General features: G+C 38.8%; 1 protein-coding gene across 3 annotated transcripts in view; it reads right to left on the reverse strand.

The window, feature by feature from the left end:
• The window catches only part of CDK14 (cyclin dependent kinase 14), a 575,395-nt gene that overhangs the window by 72,015 nt on the left and 481,232 nt on the right, over window positions 1-22,148 (reverse strand). For 2 of the 3 annotated variants that reach the window (XM_059396884.1, XM_059396886.1), the window contains one exon: window positions 18,497-18,636. In XM_059396884.1, coding sequence (XP_059252867.1) covers window positions 18,497-18,636 — 140 coding nt within the window. Of the gene's footprint in view, window positions 1-12,473; window positions 12,618-18,496; window positions 18,637-22,148 lie in introns of all 3 variants that reach the window. The other variant, XM_059396885.1, reaches the window with a different exon arrangement.

Genomic DNA, 22,148 nt, shown 5'->3' on the forward strand with positions numbered 1-22,148 from the left:
GGCTCAGTAGGTTAAACATCTAACTCTTGATTTAGGCTCAGATCAGGAGCTCAGGATACCCTTTGGGCTCCACATTCAGCAAGGAGTGTGCTTCTCTTGTTCTCCATCTGTCCCTCCCCACACTTATGTATATGCACACCCTCTCTCTCTAAAATAGATAAATAAGTCTTTAAAAAAATTATAGAGGATCCTTAAAGATCTTTTGTATATATGGATTATAGTTATTGATATTTACCATATTTGAAAATAAAATTGATAATTTAAAATATTAATTCATTATTTCATTAAAAGCCCACTGTGCTGACATTAGATATTATTTTAATAAAAAATAACTATATTTCCAAGCAGAATTAGTGAGGTGGTGGCACTGCTTTACAGTTATGCAAATCCTTTTAAAAATGTCTAGCTGATACAAAACAGCTGGATTCTCATTATCTGCTTCTGTATTTTATCTGTCCTATGTTATACTGCATTGGTTAAAGCAACTGAAGAAAATGTGGCCTCTCACAGATACATAGTTGGAAAAGAAAAAAGTATTTTAATAGCTCTTTCAGATAATCATGGATATATATTCTTTTATATTACAACAAAACTCAACATGCAGTAATTTCTCTCTCTCTCTTTTTTACTGAGATTTTATTTATTTGAGAGAGAGTGTGAGCGAGTGAGAGCACAAGTGGGAGGAAGGGACAGAGGGAGAAGCAGACTCTCCTCTGAGCGGGGAGCCCGATGTGGAACTCGATACCAGGCCCCCAAGATATGACCTGGACCGAAGACAGGTGCTTAACTGACTGAGCCACCCAGGTGCCCCAACAAGTGATAATTTCTAAAGGGTCAGTGGTACTAGGAAATCTGAAATGGTATCAATGAATTCTTCATATTCCTTATTTTAAATCTATTGGTTTATTTCATATTTCCAGTGACTATTTTATCCATGTAGTGATTTTCTAAAATCATGCATAGATCATTTGGAAAATATGGATTCAATGTTTTTAGAGATTTTCAAACGTTGATATATTTTACTATATAATATAAAAAAATCATATGTGCTTATACCACCATCCACTTTACCTGAGAAGTGTGTTTTGGGAACTATCAAGCTCACAGGGACAGATAAGGTTTACAAGTTTCCCCAAGTTCTAATTTTCTACTGAAAGCTTTAATTTTATCATTGACAGCAAAAGTGGTCAATTGTCTTCCTTGGGTGACAGACTCACTTTTTGTTCATGTTTGAGAAAATCATGTCTGATAAAATGCCAGGAAGAAAAACAGCTAGTAAACCCTGCAACTCAAACACCTGCACCAGAGCTTCCCCTTGAGACAACCACAGTAATCTGGAACATGGACGTGGCTAGTTAGTTAGGCTCAGTAGGTTAAACATCTAACTCTTGATTTAGGCTCAGATCAGGAGCTCAGGATACCCTTTGGGCTCCACATTCAGCAAGGAGTGTGCTTCTCTTGTTCTCCATCTGTCCCACAGAATAGTTAGTTAGTTAGTCCCAGTTAGTCCCACAGAATATTAAGACATTTACTCAAAGTGAGAGGTTTAAGAAAATGAATAATTTTTAGTTCTTCATGGAAGACATTATTAAGTGAAACTGCCTTTGGAAAACACTTAGCACTGTGGAGTGGTAAAACAAAACACCAATCTCCCCCCACCAAAAAAACCCCAAAAAACTATAAAACACACACACACACACACACACAAACCCAAAACAAACCATAAAAAAACCCAACCCCCAAAACACACACACATGCAAAATCCAAAAAACCGCACACCAAAAACTAGTGCCTACAAATTCAGTTTGGTGCCCCTGCCTTAATTCATGCTGGCCCATTGCTTTTGCACCACTACTGGAAATGTCCTCAGTGCAAAAGGCCAAGGATATCTTAGTTTTATTATGCAAACAATCTTGACCCCCATGGAGCCTCTGGGGACCCCTAGGGTTTAGAGACCACACTGTGAGAACTGCTGATACAGAGGACAGACAGTTATAAGGATGCCTTATCTGCGTAGACCTTATCTGAGGGGAACCTGAAGGTGAAACTTTTAACAACGTCACTCAATCTATAGAGCAGTGAACATATTCAGCAAAGGGAATTACAAATACAGGAACACTAATGTGAAATAAATACTATTTAGTTAATAGAAAGAAGATTAATTGAGAAGAATACAAAAGAGTAGAGATTCTATGAAGTCTGTGATTGCAGAGCTGAATGTGGAAGGCCAACTTGAAGGCAGGGAACAGAAAGAAGGATGGTGGATGAGACCAGATATGGACACAAGCACTACCTTCACCACCCATCTGCATGGCCAGACACCTCCGTCTTGCCCATCTCAAGAGGTAGAAGGGCATCTTAGCTAAAAAGCCAGTCTGAACAATGGGAAACCGACTTAGAGATGACCAGACTCAATTCTCTTTTTTTTCTTAAAAAAATTTTTTTTGACAATCCTTCCTCTCAAAATAATTGATTTATTCATTTTATCGAATACATCTGTCAATTATTAACAAACTGACTGGCAGAATTTAAAAAAAACCCACCTGTCAGTTATTAACAAACTGAGTGACTGCAGCAGAATAAAAAAACAAAAACAAAAACAAAACTTAACCTTAGATGAACCATTTCAAATAGTATTTCCTAGATTGTTTTCAAAGGCCACCTTCTGGACCACACAATAAAACTCCCAAATGAGGGGATGAGTGGATTCACGCTGATATTTAAAGTTTTAGATTTAACAAAACTAATGCAGCATATCTTGACAGCTATATTCAGTAGCTTAATGCTAAGCTTTTTATGCTGAATACTGAACAGAATGAATTTTCCACCAGTGTTTTGACTAGGAGGTTTTAAGATTCCTAGTCACTTAAGACAGCAGTCTGAGACTGCTTGATAAAACAAGCATTGGCTATTTCATAACTACCCATAAAAGCGTTCAATATTTAAGAGAAAAGAGAAACTCAAGGCAAAGACATTTTGAAAATATATGCTTGAACCAAAATCTGGACTCTGAGTAAACATCCTTCAGTAAACATCCAGAAAGACTTGCAGCTGTGGCATTTGCGACTTAAAATAACAAGATGAAGATCTCCAAGTAAAAGATAAATGATATCGTAAAAGTTTCTTATCAAAAGAAAATACATTTTCTGATGGGATTTATGTAGGGAAAGGCTTTATGCCAAAGCTTATTTCATACACTGTAGAAATACTGGAACCTTTGAATTTGGAGTTCAGTCTGAATATATGTGAGGCAATATTCTTTTCTGTTTTGCCATTACATTCTCTTTTTACAAACTGCAGATTAATTTTTCCTGTAAGGACACCTTTTTGGTTTAGTTTTGTCTGTAACTATGGCTACTGTAAGTTATTGACTTTATGGCAAAATATCAAATTCTAGATGAACTGACAACCAGGCAGTAATGAGATTGGAGAGCTTCCCCTTTAAAAAAAAAATTAAAAATTTAACATTATACCAAAATACGATACAGACATATTCTAAAATACATACACATATTTTCACATGGATTAGAACTACATCTCCCAAAGGGCAAATGCTCTCTTGTATAAATTAGATTGCAGGAGAATCGAGAACCCTGGTTTGATTTACGCAGCCTAGCTAACCGCTGACGATAAACACAAGCTCTGTTATAATTCAGTATGCAACTAAGCTAGTCTTCCATGCCAGCAGAGGGGGAAAAAAAATAAATAAATCATTCTTCTTTTCTGAAGTTGCCCATCTCTATCCATTTCTGTTGAATTGCCACAATTGCCCAGATAAAACATTTGAGAGTATGTCAGCTTTAATTAATGTAACATGACCTGATCATTTCCACAGTTAAGAATAAAGAAGTTTGCATACTTCAAATCCGAAGCTCAACCTGGAGATTATGCTAAGTTGCTTCATTCATAGTCCATACTCCTCTGCTCATGTCAGAAGGACAGCATTTGTCCCCTCTAGTGATAAACAAATTATACATGAAATCAATTCCACTTCACAATCATTTTCCCTATTGGGTATTATCTTTCCTTCTCTGCTCCCTCCAGTTAAGCCCACATCCTGTAACTTGCTAATGAGCTGGGGGCTTTCTGTTCCAGGTGGCACCCCCTGCCTCGAAGTCATGACATTTCCCATTTCGAATGCTGCTGGCATTTTTCGACAGCTCCTGCTAACTAGCCTTTTTGACCTGCACTAAGAGGAACTCATCTGATCGAATCCTCTAACCTGCCAATCATTCCAGCAAATGATCTTCACAGTCACTCCCAAGGCAGGAATGGAGGGGGGAAAAAAAAAAAAAAAAAAAAAGGAAATGCGAAGGAGAGAATGAGGGAGTAGGCAAGCGGCTGCCTCTGCAGCTACCTAATGAGAATACTTTAAGTCTCTGAGGCAGCTGAAACACTAAAAAACTGGTGGGAAAATTAGGACACAACTGAATGCCTGGCTCTGTAATTACTGATTTCTTTCCATCCTGAGATCATTTTGAGAGCAACACCTCTGAGATGTGCCAGTTTCTAGAGAACACAAGAACACCCTACCTTTCGCAGAGAAAATAGATTTATTTCTCCTGCCACTATCAATATGCAATTCTCATAATCCCACTCTGCCAAACAGCATCCTTTGCAGAATTCATTATGTGCTATAAGCTTGTTAGGTGTGCATTTATTTGTAAACTAAGGATGAATATTATGTTTGCCACAATGAAGAAAGGACCTCCTTTTTTTTCCCCCCATATTTTAAACACTGCCATTTAGGGGTGTTGATTTTTACCCATTTACATAAAAACAAACAGGTATGGTGGAGGCTGGCTTTGTGCTCTGGAGGATTTAACACTGACAACAGAGGATAATCTGGGCATTCCTAATTAATGGAGATAAAATAATTTTTTCCTTCCAGATTTTTTTCTTGCTGTGAACAGTTCACTTAGTGGGTTCCCAGCCCACAGAATAACCCAATTACTTTAGAAAGAGAGAGATCCAGTACACGGATCACCACTCTAGGTATCTCAGTATGAATGGGATTTGTTGACCAAGGAATGATACAATATAATTATGCGTTATCATTACACCACTGTATGTAATAAGGTAAAATAAATACTGTACATGACTTAATTGCACATGATAATCACACATCTTTCCCCATTTATAGTAATTAGGCCAATAGCCCCATTTACAGTAATTATTATATGTAATTGAGGGCATTTTACTAATTGCATTGAAAATGATAATCTGGAGCAATTAAAAATCCAAGGGCACTATATATAATGCAAACTACATTAAGAGAATAGGGATAGTTTAAAGGAAAAAAAAAATTCACCCGATATGGAAGTTAACGGTGCAGTACTTGATTCCATGGTTGGCATACGTGGTGAAATCTATTCTGAGATAAATTTCCATCAATTTCTGCAGCGTTGTTATTATTTTTGTCTTAGACTTTGTACATTGTTTCCTTGGGTGGAAAAATAATCCTTTGACTAATCTGTGATGTTATCCTAACAACTCTAGGACTGTTGAAAAATTATTCTACTTGGCTGTGAGTGTATAGTGTGTGTGTGTACATGTGTGCGCGCGCACGCATTGGTAAAGGAAACAGCTACCCTAAATTCCAAAAGAGACTTAGTAAATTATTCATTTGCACAAGCAATTTGATGTTCTTAAAAGCTTTATTCATAGAAGCATCTCAGAGTATTACAAACATTTTGTTAAATATACTTGTAATAATTTAGCTAAAATCTTTTAACTGTGTTAGACTTGAAATACATTCGGGTTGCAGTTTTCATTACATTTGCTATCTCTGGAATTTTAATGTGCCTCAGGACCTGAATCCCTGGCTTTTGTCCCAGGGTCCCAGGGTCTATCCCTCCCTGATCCCACTCCCTGTTTCTGCCCAGACAAAGCTTCCATGTGAGGAATATCTCAGGAGGAGTGATGAGCATCTGTGGGACAATGGGAACAGTTTCAAGCTTCTTTTCGCCTTCCCTTCTCGACACTGTCATTTAGACATTGTCCTCCATGCATTCAAATGTCATCCCAGGCCATCAGCCCACTTCAACTCAAACAGCCTCCTTTTATGCTCAGACACTTCTTAGAGCATCCGCAGACCACAAAGACTGTCTAGTGGGACTCAGCTGCTATCCTGGTATTAATAATACAATACAGTGCACTTAGGGCATAGACGATTCCCTCTGTATCCCAAATTCATAAGAATCAACATTAAATGAAAGGGAAAAATAGAGCACCTGAACTGATTATAACTACTTGTTATATGTGACTGCTAACTTCATAATAGTTTGGCCAAGCATTCTAATAGATATCTTGCTTACTAGCCATATCACATCTTGTGCCCATCACCTATAAGAAAGCTTCATTCATATTATGCTGCTGGCTAAATAGTCCCTAAGAAATTAATTTGGGTTGGAAAAAGACAGAAGATGCCAGTTGCAGTGCCTTCCCCCCACCCTCACTCCACAATTTGAAAGCTCATCTGACCTGGAAAATCGAATCACAAAGATACAGCTAATTTTTGAGCATCCATGGACTGATGAACCAATTTGTGGAACATCACACCAGTTTCTTCCCTTTTAGCCATTTTGCTTTTAAAAACCCTCAGAGAAAGTAAAACGAAAAGCAAGGGCAAAAAGCAATTTTTTTTTTTTAATTTAAAAATATCACTCTGAATTCTGGTTTTAAGAAAAGCACACTGAAATACTTAAAGGTAATGGGGCATCATGTAAGTAAAAATAATGGTTTAGAAAAACAACGTGTATATACACGTGTGTGTGTGTGTGTGTGTGTGTGTGTGTGTGTGTATGAGAGATAGCAGGAGAGGGAAGGACGGAGAGACAATGAATATGATAAAGCAAATGTAGTAGAATGCAAACACTGGAAAGTAGGTGAAGGGTAACAGGACTTCTCTGTACTCTTCTTGCAACTATTCTACAAGTCTGAAATTATGTCAATCCAAAAAAAAAATACTTAAAAATATGTACCTGGGAAGCATGATATATTTAACTTTATTTTCATTCTACTTTGTGACAGTCCCAGGACATAACTAAGCAGTAATGGCCTTCAAGTCCTTTGCTAATCCATTCATAGGGTTGTGGTGGTGATGTAGGGTAGAGATCAGAGGGGATACAAGGAGAGGCAAGGGTGGAGGGACAAGATGGGAGGGAGAGAAGAGAAGGGACAAGCACCCTTAGCCTACTATTTTACATCCGAGTTTAGAGGAGATAATAGACTCTCCAGAGTGTAGGGAAGCTAAGGAAAGGGGGGGTGTAGATGGGGTGGGGAAAGCAAACGGCCAACATTCCAGCCTCTTCTCAATCTGGTGTTCATAACATGCATTATGCATTTGTGGTTCACAGCACCCTCAATTTCCCCAAATGAGATGTATTTTTTTCGTCTGCAGCAATGTAGGAGTAATAACAAAAACCAGGGATTCTTCCAGTTAAAACCTGTGGGGAACACTAAGGTTTGTTTCCTCCTCTGCCTGCTTCTTCCACAACTATTGTCAACCGCATGAGACAACAGAGATGATAAAACTGTAGTCATTTGACAGGGAAAATAATCCGTAGGATCACGCAGAAAATAAGTTATTGCAGGAAAAAACCCAGAAAACTTCCTGATGCTAAAGGGAAGCTACAACTAATACCTGAATTTCTTACACTGTGTTAAGTGTTAATAAGTACTATCGCCTTTTGTGTCTGTAGTTGAGAAAATGCAACATGGCTTAAAAAGACCTTTTGTCAAAAATATCACACAACGAGAATGCTGCTATGCCATTAAAATTGGAATTTCCTTCTGTACTTGTTTGATTTTTTTCCCTTGGTAATGTACAGGCCAGGCAAGGTGCCTTCTGGCTATACTCCTTGCTTTGTAGAAGCTTCAGAGACCGCTAAACCCAGAGCTCTCTCCTGAGGGGTTCCTTGAGAAAAGACTGGCCCTGTTCACAGCTCAGCAGAAGGGATCAGGGCTCTGTGCTGGGCCCAGGGCAATCTAGTCAGTCAGCAGCTTATGGAGTGATTGGATTGACACAACAACCTAGCTCAAAGCTTTGTTTTCTGCTTCATGAGGATGCCTACACCAATCAGAGCTGCTCCTGAGGAGGGCTGGAATCTGAGGAAAAGAGCTCACTGACAGACTATCCTGGAAACAGAGGGATGAAGGGAAATGACAATAAGCAGGATTCATGAATAAGCAGAAACGGGCCGGCAGAAGCCAGGAGATGAAGAAAAGAGGAAAATGTTAGCCAAGGCACAGCTGGAAAAAGCAAGCTGCCATAACGTCACAGCACAGAGGACAGCAAGGGCTGGTGGCTACCACAGGAGCAGTTACCAGAGCTCAGATGGTGGTTCAGGAGGTAGACAAAGTAAGGCTCCCGTTGGATTCTGATGGACGCCCAGTCTTTGTGAGGCCTGTCTGTGCAGCTGCGTAGGCTGTCAGCCTTGTTATGCCTAATTTCCCAAAGCAACCTCAACAAAGACCACTGTTAACTGAAGAAACCTGACCGTGTCTCCTTTCTCTGTAAGATCCCAACACCAACTCCCTCATGGTCTCTCCTGTTCCTGCAGCACAGCCCTTCCTGTCATTCCCAATGCTGTCTCTGCCCCTCTCACTCTGCCACCTGTCTTCTCACTTGAAGGCGCCCCTTCCCTACACATTTCAAGCTTCTCTTAGACGGCTATCGTCTAGAACCGAAACATAGTTTTACTGGTTGAATGCCGTTTAATTTTCCCGATTCCTTTGTTACAAGGCAGGCAGGGTAAATGGGCTTCATCAGTGCTGTCCAGAAGAGTGTTCTGTGACACTGGAGAGGTTCTGTGTCTGCCCGGTCCCCAGTAAGTGGCCACAAGTCATGTGGAGCTAAAGAGCATTTGAGATGGGGTTCTGCTACTGAGGAAACAAAATTCTGATTTAATTTTAATTGTTAAAAATTAAATGGAAAGAGCACACGTGGCTAGGGGGTTTCCATGTTGGATAGTGTAACCACGGTATTCTTCCTTAAAAGAATAAGGAAAGGAAGGAAAGGGATTTTCCTATTCTGTCTTTAGTTGATTATTTTATTTCATAATAAATAAATGAAATAAGTTCATTGTTTAGTTCTCAAATATTTACTAAAGATTTCAAATATATGGTTCAAGGGCTACCTGCATTAACATCCTCTGGGGTCCTCTTCAAAGTGGATTCATGGACCCCAGGAACTTGTGATTTTAAAAACTCCCCAGGGCATTAGAACACCTGAACTAATGTTCAGATAATAATGCCAAAGGGTCTTTCTTACCCCTGTATTCAGCAAGAGGAGTAGACAGAGTGACCAGGCAGTTCCTATCTCAATTTAGAATGACTGGAAAATTAAGTTTAGCACAGGTGCGTGTTTGGGATTCCTGGATGCAAATGTGAGTGATACAAATGGATGTGGTATTTAATGGCTCTGGTCTTTTCTTTGGGAAAAATTTCAATGCACATTTTAAGGCTCTCTCAGACTTTAGGATGGTCTTAGCCTAAAAAGAGTCGGGACAATCTCTGAAAGCATTAGTCTACTAACATCTTTAGAGGATAACAAACAAAGGAAGCACAGTATTTTGACCATCTAATAGCACCTAACCCATTTAAAAAAAATTTTTTTTAAAGATCCTATTTATTTGACAGAGATGACAAGTAGGCGGGGGAGGGGGGGAAGCAGGCTCCCTACTGAGCGGAGAGCCTGATGTGGGGCTCGATCCCAGGACTCTGGGATCATGACTTAAGCCAAAGGCAGAGGCTTTAACCCACTGAGCCACCCAGGCACCCCACATACCCCATTTTTAACTTAGGTGCAGGGAGTTTTCTTTTCTTTTAATTTGGTTATAAGATTCTGAAACCAAAGTTGCTTTCTGCTGCAAAGAAAAATGCTTCTCATTAGCTTTTTTCCACTAAGGCCACTTTATGCAAATCCAGTATTATTAACTAAATAATTGAAGTGACCTTAGTATGCAAGTTTAGAAACAATTTGGCACTGAGGTATAGGTGGAAAGTCAGGACTTAGAACCGTTCTCCATCATCTCAAAAAGAGAAGTGAAGCAATGCACTTTTCACCCTGACTTGCGAGATTCCCCAAAGACATGTGGCTGAAATGCTAGATTACAGTTTTAGCTTCGTTGGGCCCTGAACCTCTTTCCCACCCCTCTTCTTTCCCAATCCCTTTGGGCTTTACAGAGAGCCCAGAATTGGTACATTTGAGAAAAACTAAACATGCCACAGCCTGCTCAAAACAGTTAATTAATTCATCAATGACAAAACCAAAATCTAGGGAATTATATGTTTTTCTGTACAAATGCTCTTATTTATGTAGACTTTTTGCTCTGTCATATCTACAATACAGACATTAATATTCCGCTATTGGTCAGAGTAAGTTCCACACCCAGATGTAGCAGGTCCACATACAGGTTATATTATTTGATCTCTAAGATGGCCTCATTTGAGTAAAATTAAAAACTCGCAAGGTGAGAAATTAAAAGAGTTTCTTTTTCTGCTGGCTGACAGAAAACTCTTAGAATCCAGCTGTTACCTCAATATAATGTTGACTCGAGCTGAGGTATTTGGATTTGGAAGAAAGCAACATAAACAATAACATTAGAGCCTCAAAAGTTGATGTAAAAAGGAGAAAACACAAAGAGAACATATATGTATTATTATCAAATAATTCTAGAGGAATTAGCCTGCATAACCTTAAATCTAGCTCAAAATATATACTGCAAAGAAAATACATTTTCCTAAAAGCCTTCAAAACCAGGATGACTGGTTTTGATTAGCAATTCCTGAGACCTTACGGGCAGTGTTTCTATCCAGTCAGCTTGACTTGATTTTGCAAGGAGAAGCTGACATGAAGCACCTACGAGCAGCTTTGACTGGCTAGGTAGGCTCAGGCAACACAAATGAAATCCACCTTTGGTTTTGTTTTACTAAATTGGCTGTGGGATTTCTAAAGCCAGGCACCCTCATTATGGTAACGCAGCCTAAATACTTTTAAAAACCATATGCTACAAACCTCATGAATTAAAACTATTCTCAGACCCAGGAGGTAACTCAGCCCACTCTTTGTGTGACCAACTGAAATTCAGAATGGGAATACAAACACTATGGAGGGAATGAACTTGTGCTATGTAACATTTGTATTCAATGGGGAGAAATAACCTGAAGAAGGCAGACTTTCAAGCACGGAGCAGCAAGTCTATCAGTAACATTTTCTGACTGGCATTTATACATCACATTTTACCTGGGGATCTTTCATTTCCATCATTCAAAAGTCACCACCATATTCCCAAGAGGCACACTGATGTAGGCAACAGCGAAGTCCCCCATACAGCTCAAGGTTGTGGCACATCACCCCCAAGACAAGGGGGACAGTTTCATTTGTTCTTTTTGCCATGCTGGCAATTCAGCCCTATTCACATATTTTCTATTAAGAAGAAGAAGGAAGAGGGGCTCTTGCAATGCTGTGTATATCCTTCGATTGACTGGAACATTTAATTACTGAATATCCACACGAGCAAGGCATATTTGGACTAGCAAATAAAAAGCCTTCCCCACAAAAAAAGTGTGTTCTCTATTTGCTTCAGAGTTATGTTACATTAAACAGAAAGATATATATAGGCATAAAATTCCAAAAAAACACCAAAAAAAAAAAAAGAAAAAGAAAAGAAAAGAAAATCCAGACATTTCCATCTGGCAATAAAGACACAGCCCTTTCAGAAGTGGCTGTCTTCTGCTTGTTTCTGTGAAGCATGTGTGACTAGAACAGGCTAGAGATGGCCTTGTTTAGAGGATGCTTCCTACCTGCAAAAGAGCAGGGGTCAAGGAATCGAACAGGGAAAAAAAGAAAAACTTCATCATCATGATAAGGTCTGTACTAAGGGCCAGGGAGGAATCAGAAGTGGGCTAAGTAGCCCACACGGCAGCGGAGCTAAACGAGGGAGCTGTGTTCTTTCCAAGGGAAGCAGCCACAATTCAGTTATACACACAAAATTCTGGCAGGACTGTGAGCCCAGTAGTGCCAGAGTTGCTGATTTAAAAAAAAAAGAAAAAAAAAGAAAAAAAGGCCAAGAATCCAGACTTTGTGTAAAATCTCTCCATTTAAAAATGAGAGCCACAAATCTGGAAAATTGTGTGGACCCAATAAAGCAGATCTGTGACTTAGATACAGCCCAAGGCTCAACCTTTTTCTAACCTCAACGAAGAATGTATGAGCAGTTAAAATGATTTGCTTATAGCTGAAATGGTTTGTTTATGATTGCATAAATAAAATACAGTGTTGGCTAGGATCCAGTAGGTACCCAAAAACATGACTAACTGTACTGTCCTCAGTAGAATCTGTGCTGAATGCCATAATGAACACAAGAGATTCATAGGATATGTAGGGGGAAAAAGAAGAATCTGAAATAGTCCATTTAAAAGATCTATTCAATGTCTATTCATTATTACTTTCCAGTAGGTCACCTTACCTGTGCTTTCTTGAGAATGCTGTGCTCATCAGTGCTTGCTATTTGATAGACTTTTGCCATAACTATTGTTTTTCCCAAAGGCCCGCATGCTTTCTCCAGCTTCTGGCTGTAATCTTACATTTGGGACAGTAAAAATAGAAGACACTGTGGACAGAATAAAGAGTTTCCATTTATATATTTATAGATTCTTTATAATTTTTCCTTGTAAAACACAGAAACTGAGATGCAATTCCAGATGTCCAGCCCATAAAACATCATGGTATATGTTGGTCTCTGAAATGTCAAGTGGTGATAGCCACAGACACATCAACAAAGATTTATACGCACATATGACAGCATGCTCTGCCTTCCCATCAGAACCACAGGGCAGCTGATACATGTGCTCAGAGTTCTCTGATCTAGAACAATGAACTTGGGTTGGAAACAACCTATCCTGCACTTCCTTCATGCCATTCTTTCATTTGTTCCCTGGAGAAATATTTATGGAGCCCCACACTCTTCAAGGTATTTTGGAATCCTGCAGTGTATAAACCAGAATGAAAAAAAAAATCCTTGTTCTTGTTGATTCCATTCGGGGGAAGACAGATGATAAACAAACAAGTATATGAATTAGCATTAAGTGTTATGAAGAAAAATCAGGCAGGGACGAGAAACTGGAAATGCCGGGGTGGAGGAAGGTCAGTGAAGGCTTTCTCTTCTCTCTCTCTCTCTTTTTTTTTTTCCTGTCTCTCTCTCTCTCTTTTTAAAGATTTTATTTATTTGACAGAGAGAGAGAGAGGGAGAGAGAGAGAGAGAGAGAAAGCACAAGCAGGCAAAGGGAGAAAGAGAAGCAGGCTCCTTGCCGAGCAAGGAGCCTGATGCAGGACTCAATCCCAGGACCCTGGGATCATGACCTGAGCTGAAGGCAGCTGCTTAACCCACTGAGCCATCCAGGCATCCCTCTTTCTTTTTTTCTTTCTTTCTTTTCTTTCTTTCCTTCCTTTCTTTCTCTCTCTCTCTCTCTTTCTTTATTTCTTAAGTAGGCTCCAACACCTACCATGGAGTCCAATGCAAGGCTTGAACTCACAACACTGAGATTAAGACCTGAGCTGAAATCAAGACTTGGACGCTAAACCAATTGAGCTGCCTTGCTACTCCTAGGGCTTTCTTGATAAGGTATATTTGAGCAGAGACCAAGGAGGTGAGAATGCAATCCAGGCACAAATCTAGAGGAAAAGCAAGCACAAATGACAGGAATAGGAAAGAGCAAAGGCTGACACCAAGGAGCAAGACAAGAAGCAGGCAATACAAAGTCTATTGTACAATGCAGGTGAAAGAGAACAGGAAGTGACGTGGGGCAGGGTGATAGCAGTGAAGAAGTGAGGACTGGTGTGCCCTTGCTCTATCTGGAAGGGAGAGCCAACAGGGTCTGTGGGAGAACTGGGGTTGAGTGTGATACAAGAAGAAGTGTTGAGGACAGCTTCCATCAGGGGGAAGGACCATGTTGCCATTTATTGACAAGGGGGAGACGAGAGAAGGAACAAGTGTGGAGGGAAAGATCAGTTCAGTTTTGGTGACATTAAGTTCGAGATGCCTACCAGAGGGCCAAATGGAGATGCTGAAGAGTTGGTGGAAATGCAAGTCTGGAGTCAGGGAAGGTGGGACTGGAGACAGAAATTTGGAAAATGTCAATGTATAGATGATACTGAAAATCGTGAGAGTGAATGAGATCACGGAGGCTCTGAGAGTGTATGCAGATAGAAAGACCTGGGGATGATGTGTTGGAGCACTCTAAAAGTGAGAGGACTGGCCGATGAGGAGAATGCCACAAAAAAGTCTGCAGAGAAGAGTTTAGGGAAGCAAAAGGAAAACCCTGGGAGGATCCCGTCCTGGAATCCAAGCGAAGGAAATGTTACCAGGAAGCAATAGTACATAGTTGGATCTAGATGAAGGCTAAGGAAAGATCAATGGACAGAGACTTCAAGAACAGTCTGGAGCCTTGCACACGAAAGAAAGCCTTGTTCAAAAGGACTCACGAGAGAATGGATGTCTAGGAACTGGAAGGAGTACATTTGTGTGAACCGGGTTGTGTTTGTCTTATTTTGAAGAAGACGGTATGAGGCTGCATTAATGGCTATAATGATGTTTTAGGATAATATACAGGACATATATAGGAATGAGCAGGAAAACTCACAAACATCATAGCCGGAAAGGTCCTGAGGGATCACCATGTCTCTAAATGAGAAACCAGGAGCCCAAGGAGACCAGGGCATTTGCCCAAAGTCACCTGGCCAGCTCCACTGAAGCTAGAAGCCAGGTGGTCTGACTCCCAGTTCGGGGCTCTTCACACTGCACCAATTTGCTGGCCTTCTTTTAACGCAGATCTGAGTTTTGTGAATTAGCAAATGAATGTAATAAAATCAAGGACTCTGCGCTATGAAGTGTATTTTGTTCATTTACTTTGACAAGGGTAGTTCAGCTTCAATAATTTATGTAACTTGATAGTATACACAGGAGAATGCCCTGTGGTGTATTTGGGAAAAGTAATGAATTTCTTCTAAATCAGCCCTCCATTTATTTCCCGGCAATTAAATTTCTGCAAAGAAGTGGGCCAAGGCTGTTGGGGTTTCAGGATAGAGGGAGAATGACAGGGTGCCACCAGAATCAGCCAGCTTTAACTACCAGATCCCCAGGTATGACTATTCTTGCTTGATGAATGTATAATTCCCCCTTTGGTGGCCCACTAACATATCACTCCTAAATTTTGGTATTATGTAAACTACTGAGATTTTAAGGGATGGTATAGTAAAGATATTTTATTGTTAAATGTTCTTTCAAAGCAAAGCAGAGTCTGACATAAGCATACAACTTCATTTTTATACAAATCCACAGGACCACCATAATGCTTTGTTTAACCAGGATTCTAACAACACTCAATACCCTTCTCACAGAGCTGGATACATTAAAGTAGGCCAAGAAGGCTCAAGCTCACTTTTAATTTATTTTTGTTCCAATTTTCTCCTTTTAACCCAGTTTTGCTTTCTGCTTGCATCCTTTTGTGGACATTCTTTTTTAAAAATGCTATGAGCTATCTTTAAGAATGTAAGCACTATGGACTGAATGGCCTTCCTCCCAAATTCACATGTTAAAACCTTAATTCTCAACCTGATGGTATTTGGATATGGAGACTGTGGGTAGTAGTTAGGTTAGAGGAGGCTGTGAGGGTAGGGCCCACATGATGTGATGTTAGGCCTTTTCTAAGAAGAGAAGAGAGAGGGAGAGACTTCTCTGCCATTTGAGGACACAGCTAGGTGGCTTTCTGCAAGTCAGGCAGAGGCTTCACCAGAACAAAATGTGCCAGCATGTCCATCTTGGACATCCTAGCTTCCGGAACTAAGAGAAATAAATGCTAGTTGTTTAAGCCACCATAAGCTAAGGTATATTTTGTTATAGCAGCCTGAGCAGGCGAATACAGTGATGTTCCCACATTTGATGAATCTAAACCAGTCTTTGGTTGCTTAAGACAATCCATTTTATTCATTCATTCATTCACTTAATTCATTAATTCATTCATTCATTTTTAAGACAATCCATTTATTGGCTCTGCAACACTTCTTCCCAGATGGACCTCCTTCCTTGTTAAAGGAAGCACGTGAGGATATCAACCTTGCTGCTGCCATCTGCCAGGTGGTAAACTTTATCAGACTCCATACTAATGGGAAATTTAATTTGAATAATTTTTAAATATAGTTTGCAGAATTATCCTAGATAACAGAATCCCTGGCGGAAGTCCTTTCACCTACAAGAGCTAGTTCCCAAAGTTTCCGAAGTCTAGGAATTTTGTTTTGTAAACATGTTTACAAGGACTACCACGTTGTTCTAAATGGAATTGACTATAGTATTTAATACTGGGATTCTCCTTTCTTGGGACTGGATTTATGCTTCATAATGATTATCTGCTAGGCACAGAAATAGCATTTCTGTAACTCAAAATTGTTACCGGAGGCATTTAGCAGAATCTTGCTTTAAAAATATAATGATTTTTCATCTTTATTCTCCCCCCTTCAAAAGGTTTCACTGTTCCTGATGTTTAACGTTAATGCAAAGACGTGTTTCTGCCAATGAATATCGCCTTATGGTTATGCTTCTGCAAATAGCCTGCTGTGAGCTGATAAAGGGATTAATGCAGCCAAAATTCTTAATCTGTGAAATTACAAATTAAATTCTCATATTAAAAATACCACCCTGAGGTATTTTTTGTGGTTTTAATTCCCCTCTGGTGTTCTGCATACATTGTGCTTGTTAATGACGGGGACAAGGCTGTCTCTGGTGGCAGCCTGCTGCCGAGTGATAATGTGTAGGCATTTACTTACTGATAGAAACTGGATTTAACCACTGGCTGATAAACTAAGTGGCAAGTGGGTAATAAGTCCATATTAACAGAAAAGTACTACGACAGAATTCAGAATTCGTAGACCATCAAAATCCTGGCTTAAACTCAATCATCGAGTCAGATGGGATTGAGATGTCACCAAGGAGGAGTGATATCAAGTTACAAGTCATACTAAATGGGAAAACAAACCATATGTTTGAATTTGATGAGCCATAAACTAATGAGCCCATTTGTATCTTTTTTTGCCAGAACAGAAAGATGTGTCACTAATTCATGATTTTTCCACAGAAATTTCATTATTGATTTTTTAAAAAATGGGAAGAATTGTCATAATGGTCAATGAGTCGACTTTTAGAAAGAAAGTAGGGCAGAATATAGAATCAATATTGGTTGGGAATATATAAAATGTTAAAGAAGATTTACTAAGCATAAGGGGGAAGAGTGAGTAGTGGATTAATATAGCTATACACAGTTAAGGATAAAAAGAAATTCAAATTAAATGTGGGATATCAAGAAAGACTTAGGGTAGAAATATGCAAGAGGAGTTGTTATTTGAGACTTAGCTTCAAAATAAAGGGTTTCTGTTGTCAAGGAGAATCTAATGCTACAATGGGGAAAAAGCTTAAAGTCCAAGAGATTAAAGAAATAACTTTCTGTATGTCTATGGTGTGTACCCAAGAATTAATAAACATATTATAAGTATCTATGCAGGCGGTGTATTAATTTTTAAGGTAGTCAGAAAAGAATATGAGAAGGAATATTTCGAATTGGCATTTGGAAAGAACATATCACCACTGAACAAAAATGTTCTTACTGCAACAGTGTCCTGCAAAATTTTGTAAGAATTCTGTTTCACACTTTGGAAGAAAGATGAGATCCTCCCAGCCATAAATCTACCAAATATTTAAAATGTAATTGAAAAAGGCTGTGTAAATATGAATGCTTTTGTAAAAACAAAAACCCACCCAGGAATGTGTTTTGTTTTAAAAGATCCGGAGAAGCGCTGTCTGTATGAATACCAAGCGCATTTGTAGTTGAAATGAATTACAAGTCTTCGGTTCTTACATGTCAATTCAGTGCATTAGCCAATTGCCAACTCTGCTCATCAGCTCACTGCATAGCAGCCCTTTTTAACGTTATTGTTACGACCAAGATGGTCTCTGAGAATCAAACAAAAACGAATCATTTCTCCTCTGTGTACTGCAGCCAGTTAAAAAGTACTGCATGCATAAAGCACTAAATATGTAAATCATATTTTCCTTTTCCTTTATGACCGCTCAGATCATTCCTTTGGACACACACATAATCAAATACAAAGACATGCAGTTGCAGACTGCAGAGCAGAGATAGCAAAAAAGGAATCCATTTTCTTCCTCTGTCTGGTAAGCTAGCAACTGAATGGCAAGATTCCACTAAATATATACACACATAACTCCCTTTCCCTCATTCCCTCTGTCTCACTGTTTCTCCCCCCACGCCCGCCTATAGACACACGCACATATATATGTGTACACATAATGCATATGCAAACATACATAATCTTATGTATGCAAATGTAAAAACATACAAATCCTCCTACAAGTGCGTTTACACAGAGATGCTAAAATGATATGTCTGCTTTGATTGGATGTCTCAGATTTGTCATACTCACTGTCGGTCAGTTCCCATAGCCGTGGGGGCAGGTCACTAAAATACTCGTGGCTCAAGGCAGCCTGTGCTGATAGTCTGTTCTTTGGGGAACACTGTAGGAGCTTGGAGGCCAGATCCTCTGCATAATTCACATAGCTGAGCCTGAAAACACAAGCAGAAAAGAGAAATCAGACCAAACAAGAAAATCCACTAAATAAGACATAAAGCTTACCCAATTTTTCTGGATCTATTTATTCTTGGCTAAAACCAAGTTAAATTATCCACTGAAAATAAACAGAAGCAGAATTCACTTTGGTTCTTAGAGCATCTGTTAATTGAAACTAGCTTTTGCTCCTGATAGCCTCAATCTCATTGATTTAAAATATTTCTACTATAAGCAGAAGGTTGATACCTTCAGGATAGAACAAGGTCCCGAGGTAGAAAATTTCAGGAGATAATTTATCAAACAGTTACCAGAATTTGTTCATAGAATCCATCTATTGCATACACATCTGGATATATTTATAGGAGAAGTAATACAAAGTAACAAGGGGAATTAAAATAAAACGACTATTAAGTTCTCTAGTTACTAAAGTTACTTTTCTTCTAAGAATTTACATTTTCTTACATTGAACATTAAATTATTGGCATAAGTACCCTGTCAAATATCAGCAATCATGGTATTAACATGCAGGTTAACGAAGGGAATGTGTATAACCCACGTGGGGCTGAATTATTTCAAGATGACCATTACAACAATAGCAGATAGAAAATATGTAGACAGAAAATATAAGATTACCAAAAAAGCAGAGAAGTCTCGTCTCCCATGTGGTACAACTTTGAAATATATCCCACATCACACAGTCCAGCTCAGCCTCACTTCTTGTGGAATCTCTATTTCATTGCTCAGTACAATCAAGCCCAAATAATGAACATAAACATGATAATAAAAGTATTCCTGATAATGGCTGCCACTTATGGGGAGTTGAACACATGTCAGACACCTTCCTAGGCACTTTCCACACACGCTCATATTTATTTTGTCTGACAAGGGCACTCTGTCTCCATGGAACAGCAGGGTCAGCTATGTGGGAGTCGGAGACAGGCGTGGACTGCTCAATTAGCAGGTTGAGTGGCTTTAAACCCATCTAGAATTACTTGACTCTGAAGTAGTCTGCATTTGTTACGCTCTCAGAAGATTTCCAAAGGCAACCCATGGATTCCTGAGTTTCTGCAACAAGCTGCAACAGGGACACTGACCAGAGAGAGCCAGAGTGTGAAGGTAAGTTGTATCTGCTGGTGAGTATTTTTTCAAAAGTCTTGAAGCTACTAAACACACAGACAATGAGCTTTCCTCAATAACCAGCTGTCCCACTTCCCGTGCTCAAGCAGCTCTCCATCACTGATTTAAAACTGTTATGGAGCAAGGGAGGACGGGGGGTGAGGAAGAGGAAAGCAGGTAATGAACTTGGGTAGAGAAAGAAACAGGAAGGAGCAAAGAAAAATACTACTCTGAGGACTCCCACGAGTCCTCTCTAGGTCTCGATATGTGAAGGTCTCACAGACAGGGGTTCGGTATTTGGCTGCCCTAGTGGCTGTTTAAAAACCAAGCCAAACCAAACCAAAAAACCCAAACTGATCTATGGATTGGTTTTAAATGCCTCTGCCTGGCAAAGACAAATGTGTCCACAGGAAAAAAAGCCATTCTCAAAATTCTCTACAGCCCCCCCCCCCCCGCTTCTTTCCTGTAAGAGGGGCCAAGGCCATCCAAATTATTGGATTGGAGTCTCTTCCTAAGACTCCCATCATTAAAAACTTTTCATTAACATCTTTTAAAAAACCAAATGCAAAGTTCAATATAGGGAGACTTCATGGTAAAAGCTGCACTTATAGTGAGTGCAGAGTTTATGTATAATCACGGTGAACATGACTGTTGGTATCACAGCTTTGATGAAATATAACACCAGCACCAGACTGAGGCTAGAGTTGAGTTACAGACTTGATTCTGTACAAGAGTGATGAGCCACCTGTAGTCCCTCCTGCTCTAGTGAGCCACAGATCACACTCCGCCCAGTTGTTGATCCCATTCCTACCAAATATAAGGAATTAACCAATATAAGACAATCTCATTTATCCTCCCCCCAAATGACTAATGTCAAATTTTAATGTTGATGAAATAATCAAAGGCTTATCTGTGATATTTGGGTTATATAGAAATATTTTAATTATCATATAATTTTAATTTAGAAAGTCTATTTCCTCACTTGCATTTTAAGAACCACTTTTATTCCAACTCTCCACATTTTCAACAGCAGTCTTTGTCATTTATCAGAACCACTTTTTGAGTTCACCCAAGTTGTCTGAGATAGGACACTTCCAGGATATGTTTTTTGGACATTTTATCCCAAAGCATAAGTGCATTTTATCAGAATGCTAGAATGACTGTAGCTATTTTCAATCTCTCATTGTGATGATCTATTTAAAAATCTTCCCTCATAATTTCCTTAATTTTTGTTTTATATGTTATAAAGCTGGGTAATTTAATGCATTACAGTTTATCACGTTTGTCTTTTCCTGATAAATTTAGTCTTCAATCTCTCTCTAGCAACCTACTTTATTTTCATAAGGGTTTTGGGCTAAAATTTATTTTTTTCCTCATATTAATTTAACGACCTCAGCTTTCTTTTGTTTGGTACTTGCCTGGCATACCTTTGTCATCCTCTTACCTTGAATGTTTCATATCCATAATTTTAAGGTTTCTTTCACAAATATTACATAAATGGATTTAATATTTATCCAAGGAGAAAATTTAGTCCACTTATATACTGTGATTACTGGTATGTTTGGAATTATTGCTAACATCTTAATATTGCATTTTGTCTTTATCTTTCTCTTTTCCTGCCTCCTTTTAAATTGAATTCTAGAGTCGAACATGTCCATCTTCTGTTTCAGAAGTTATAAATTCTATGTCCATCTGTTTAATGATTACTCTTATCTTTTTCTTTCTTTTTTCCATTTCAATAGTTAATTTAAATGTTTAAATTCTTGCACTAAGTTTTTTCAAGCGGATGGACACTGACAAATTATTTTTCACAAAGATCTAGAATCATACATTCCAGAAATTATAAATACATGACTGAACACTGATACACAATACCACATTATCAATTATACAAGACAAATATCAAGTATACAATAAAGTTACCACAGATCAACAGGAAAATAAAATATTAGATACCTACTCAATTCATTAGCAGAAACTAACTTCTCTTTGCAAGAAAGATTGGGGGAGAAAGAAAAAATTCACACTTCTATCAATAGTAGGCAAAGAACTTCCAATGAAAATAGGAAAAAATTATAGAATTTTCAGAAATTTTGTGATTAATAATTATTTGGCTACAAAAACAAAGCATGTCCATCTTAAAAACAACTATTTATTAATAGGCATAGTCAATACACGCTACACAAGACAAGCACAACATTTTGCTAAACGTACTGACAGCTCACTCCCACATTTTTCCACCTTCTCTTTTAACTTGCACCCCAAAGTGCAAACATTCAATTAACTTAAAGGTGTTTTTGTCTTGAGACATTAAAAATATGTGCTTCTCATACAATGCGGACTTTACATGAACTTTCAACCAGAGGTCTCTGGTATTCACAATGGAGGTTTT

The sequence above is a fragment of the Mustela nigripes genome, chromosome 4 (genome assembly GCF_022355385.1).
Source record: "Mustela nigripes isolate SB6536 chromosome 4, MUSNIG.SB6536, whole genome shotgun sequence".
Lineage (NCBI taxonomy): Eukaryota > Metazoa > Chordata > Mammalia > Carnivora > Mustelidae > Mustela > Mustela nigripes.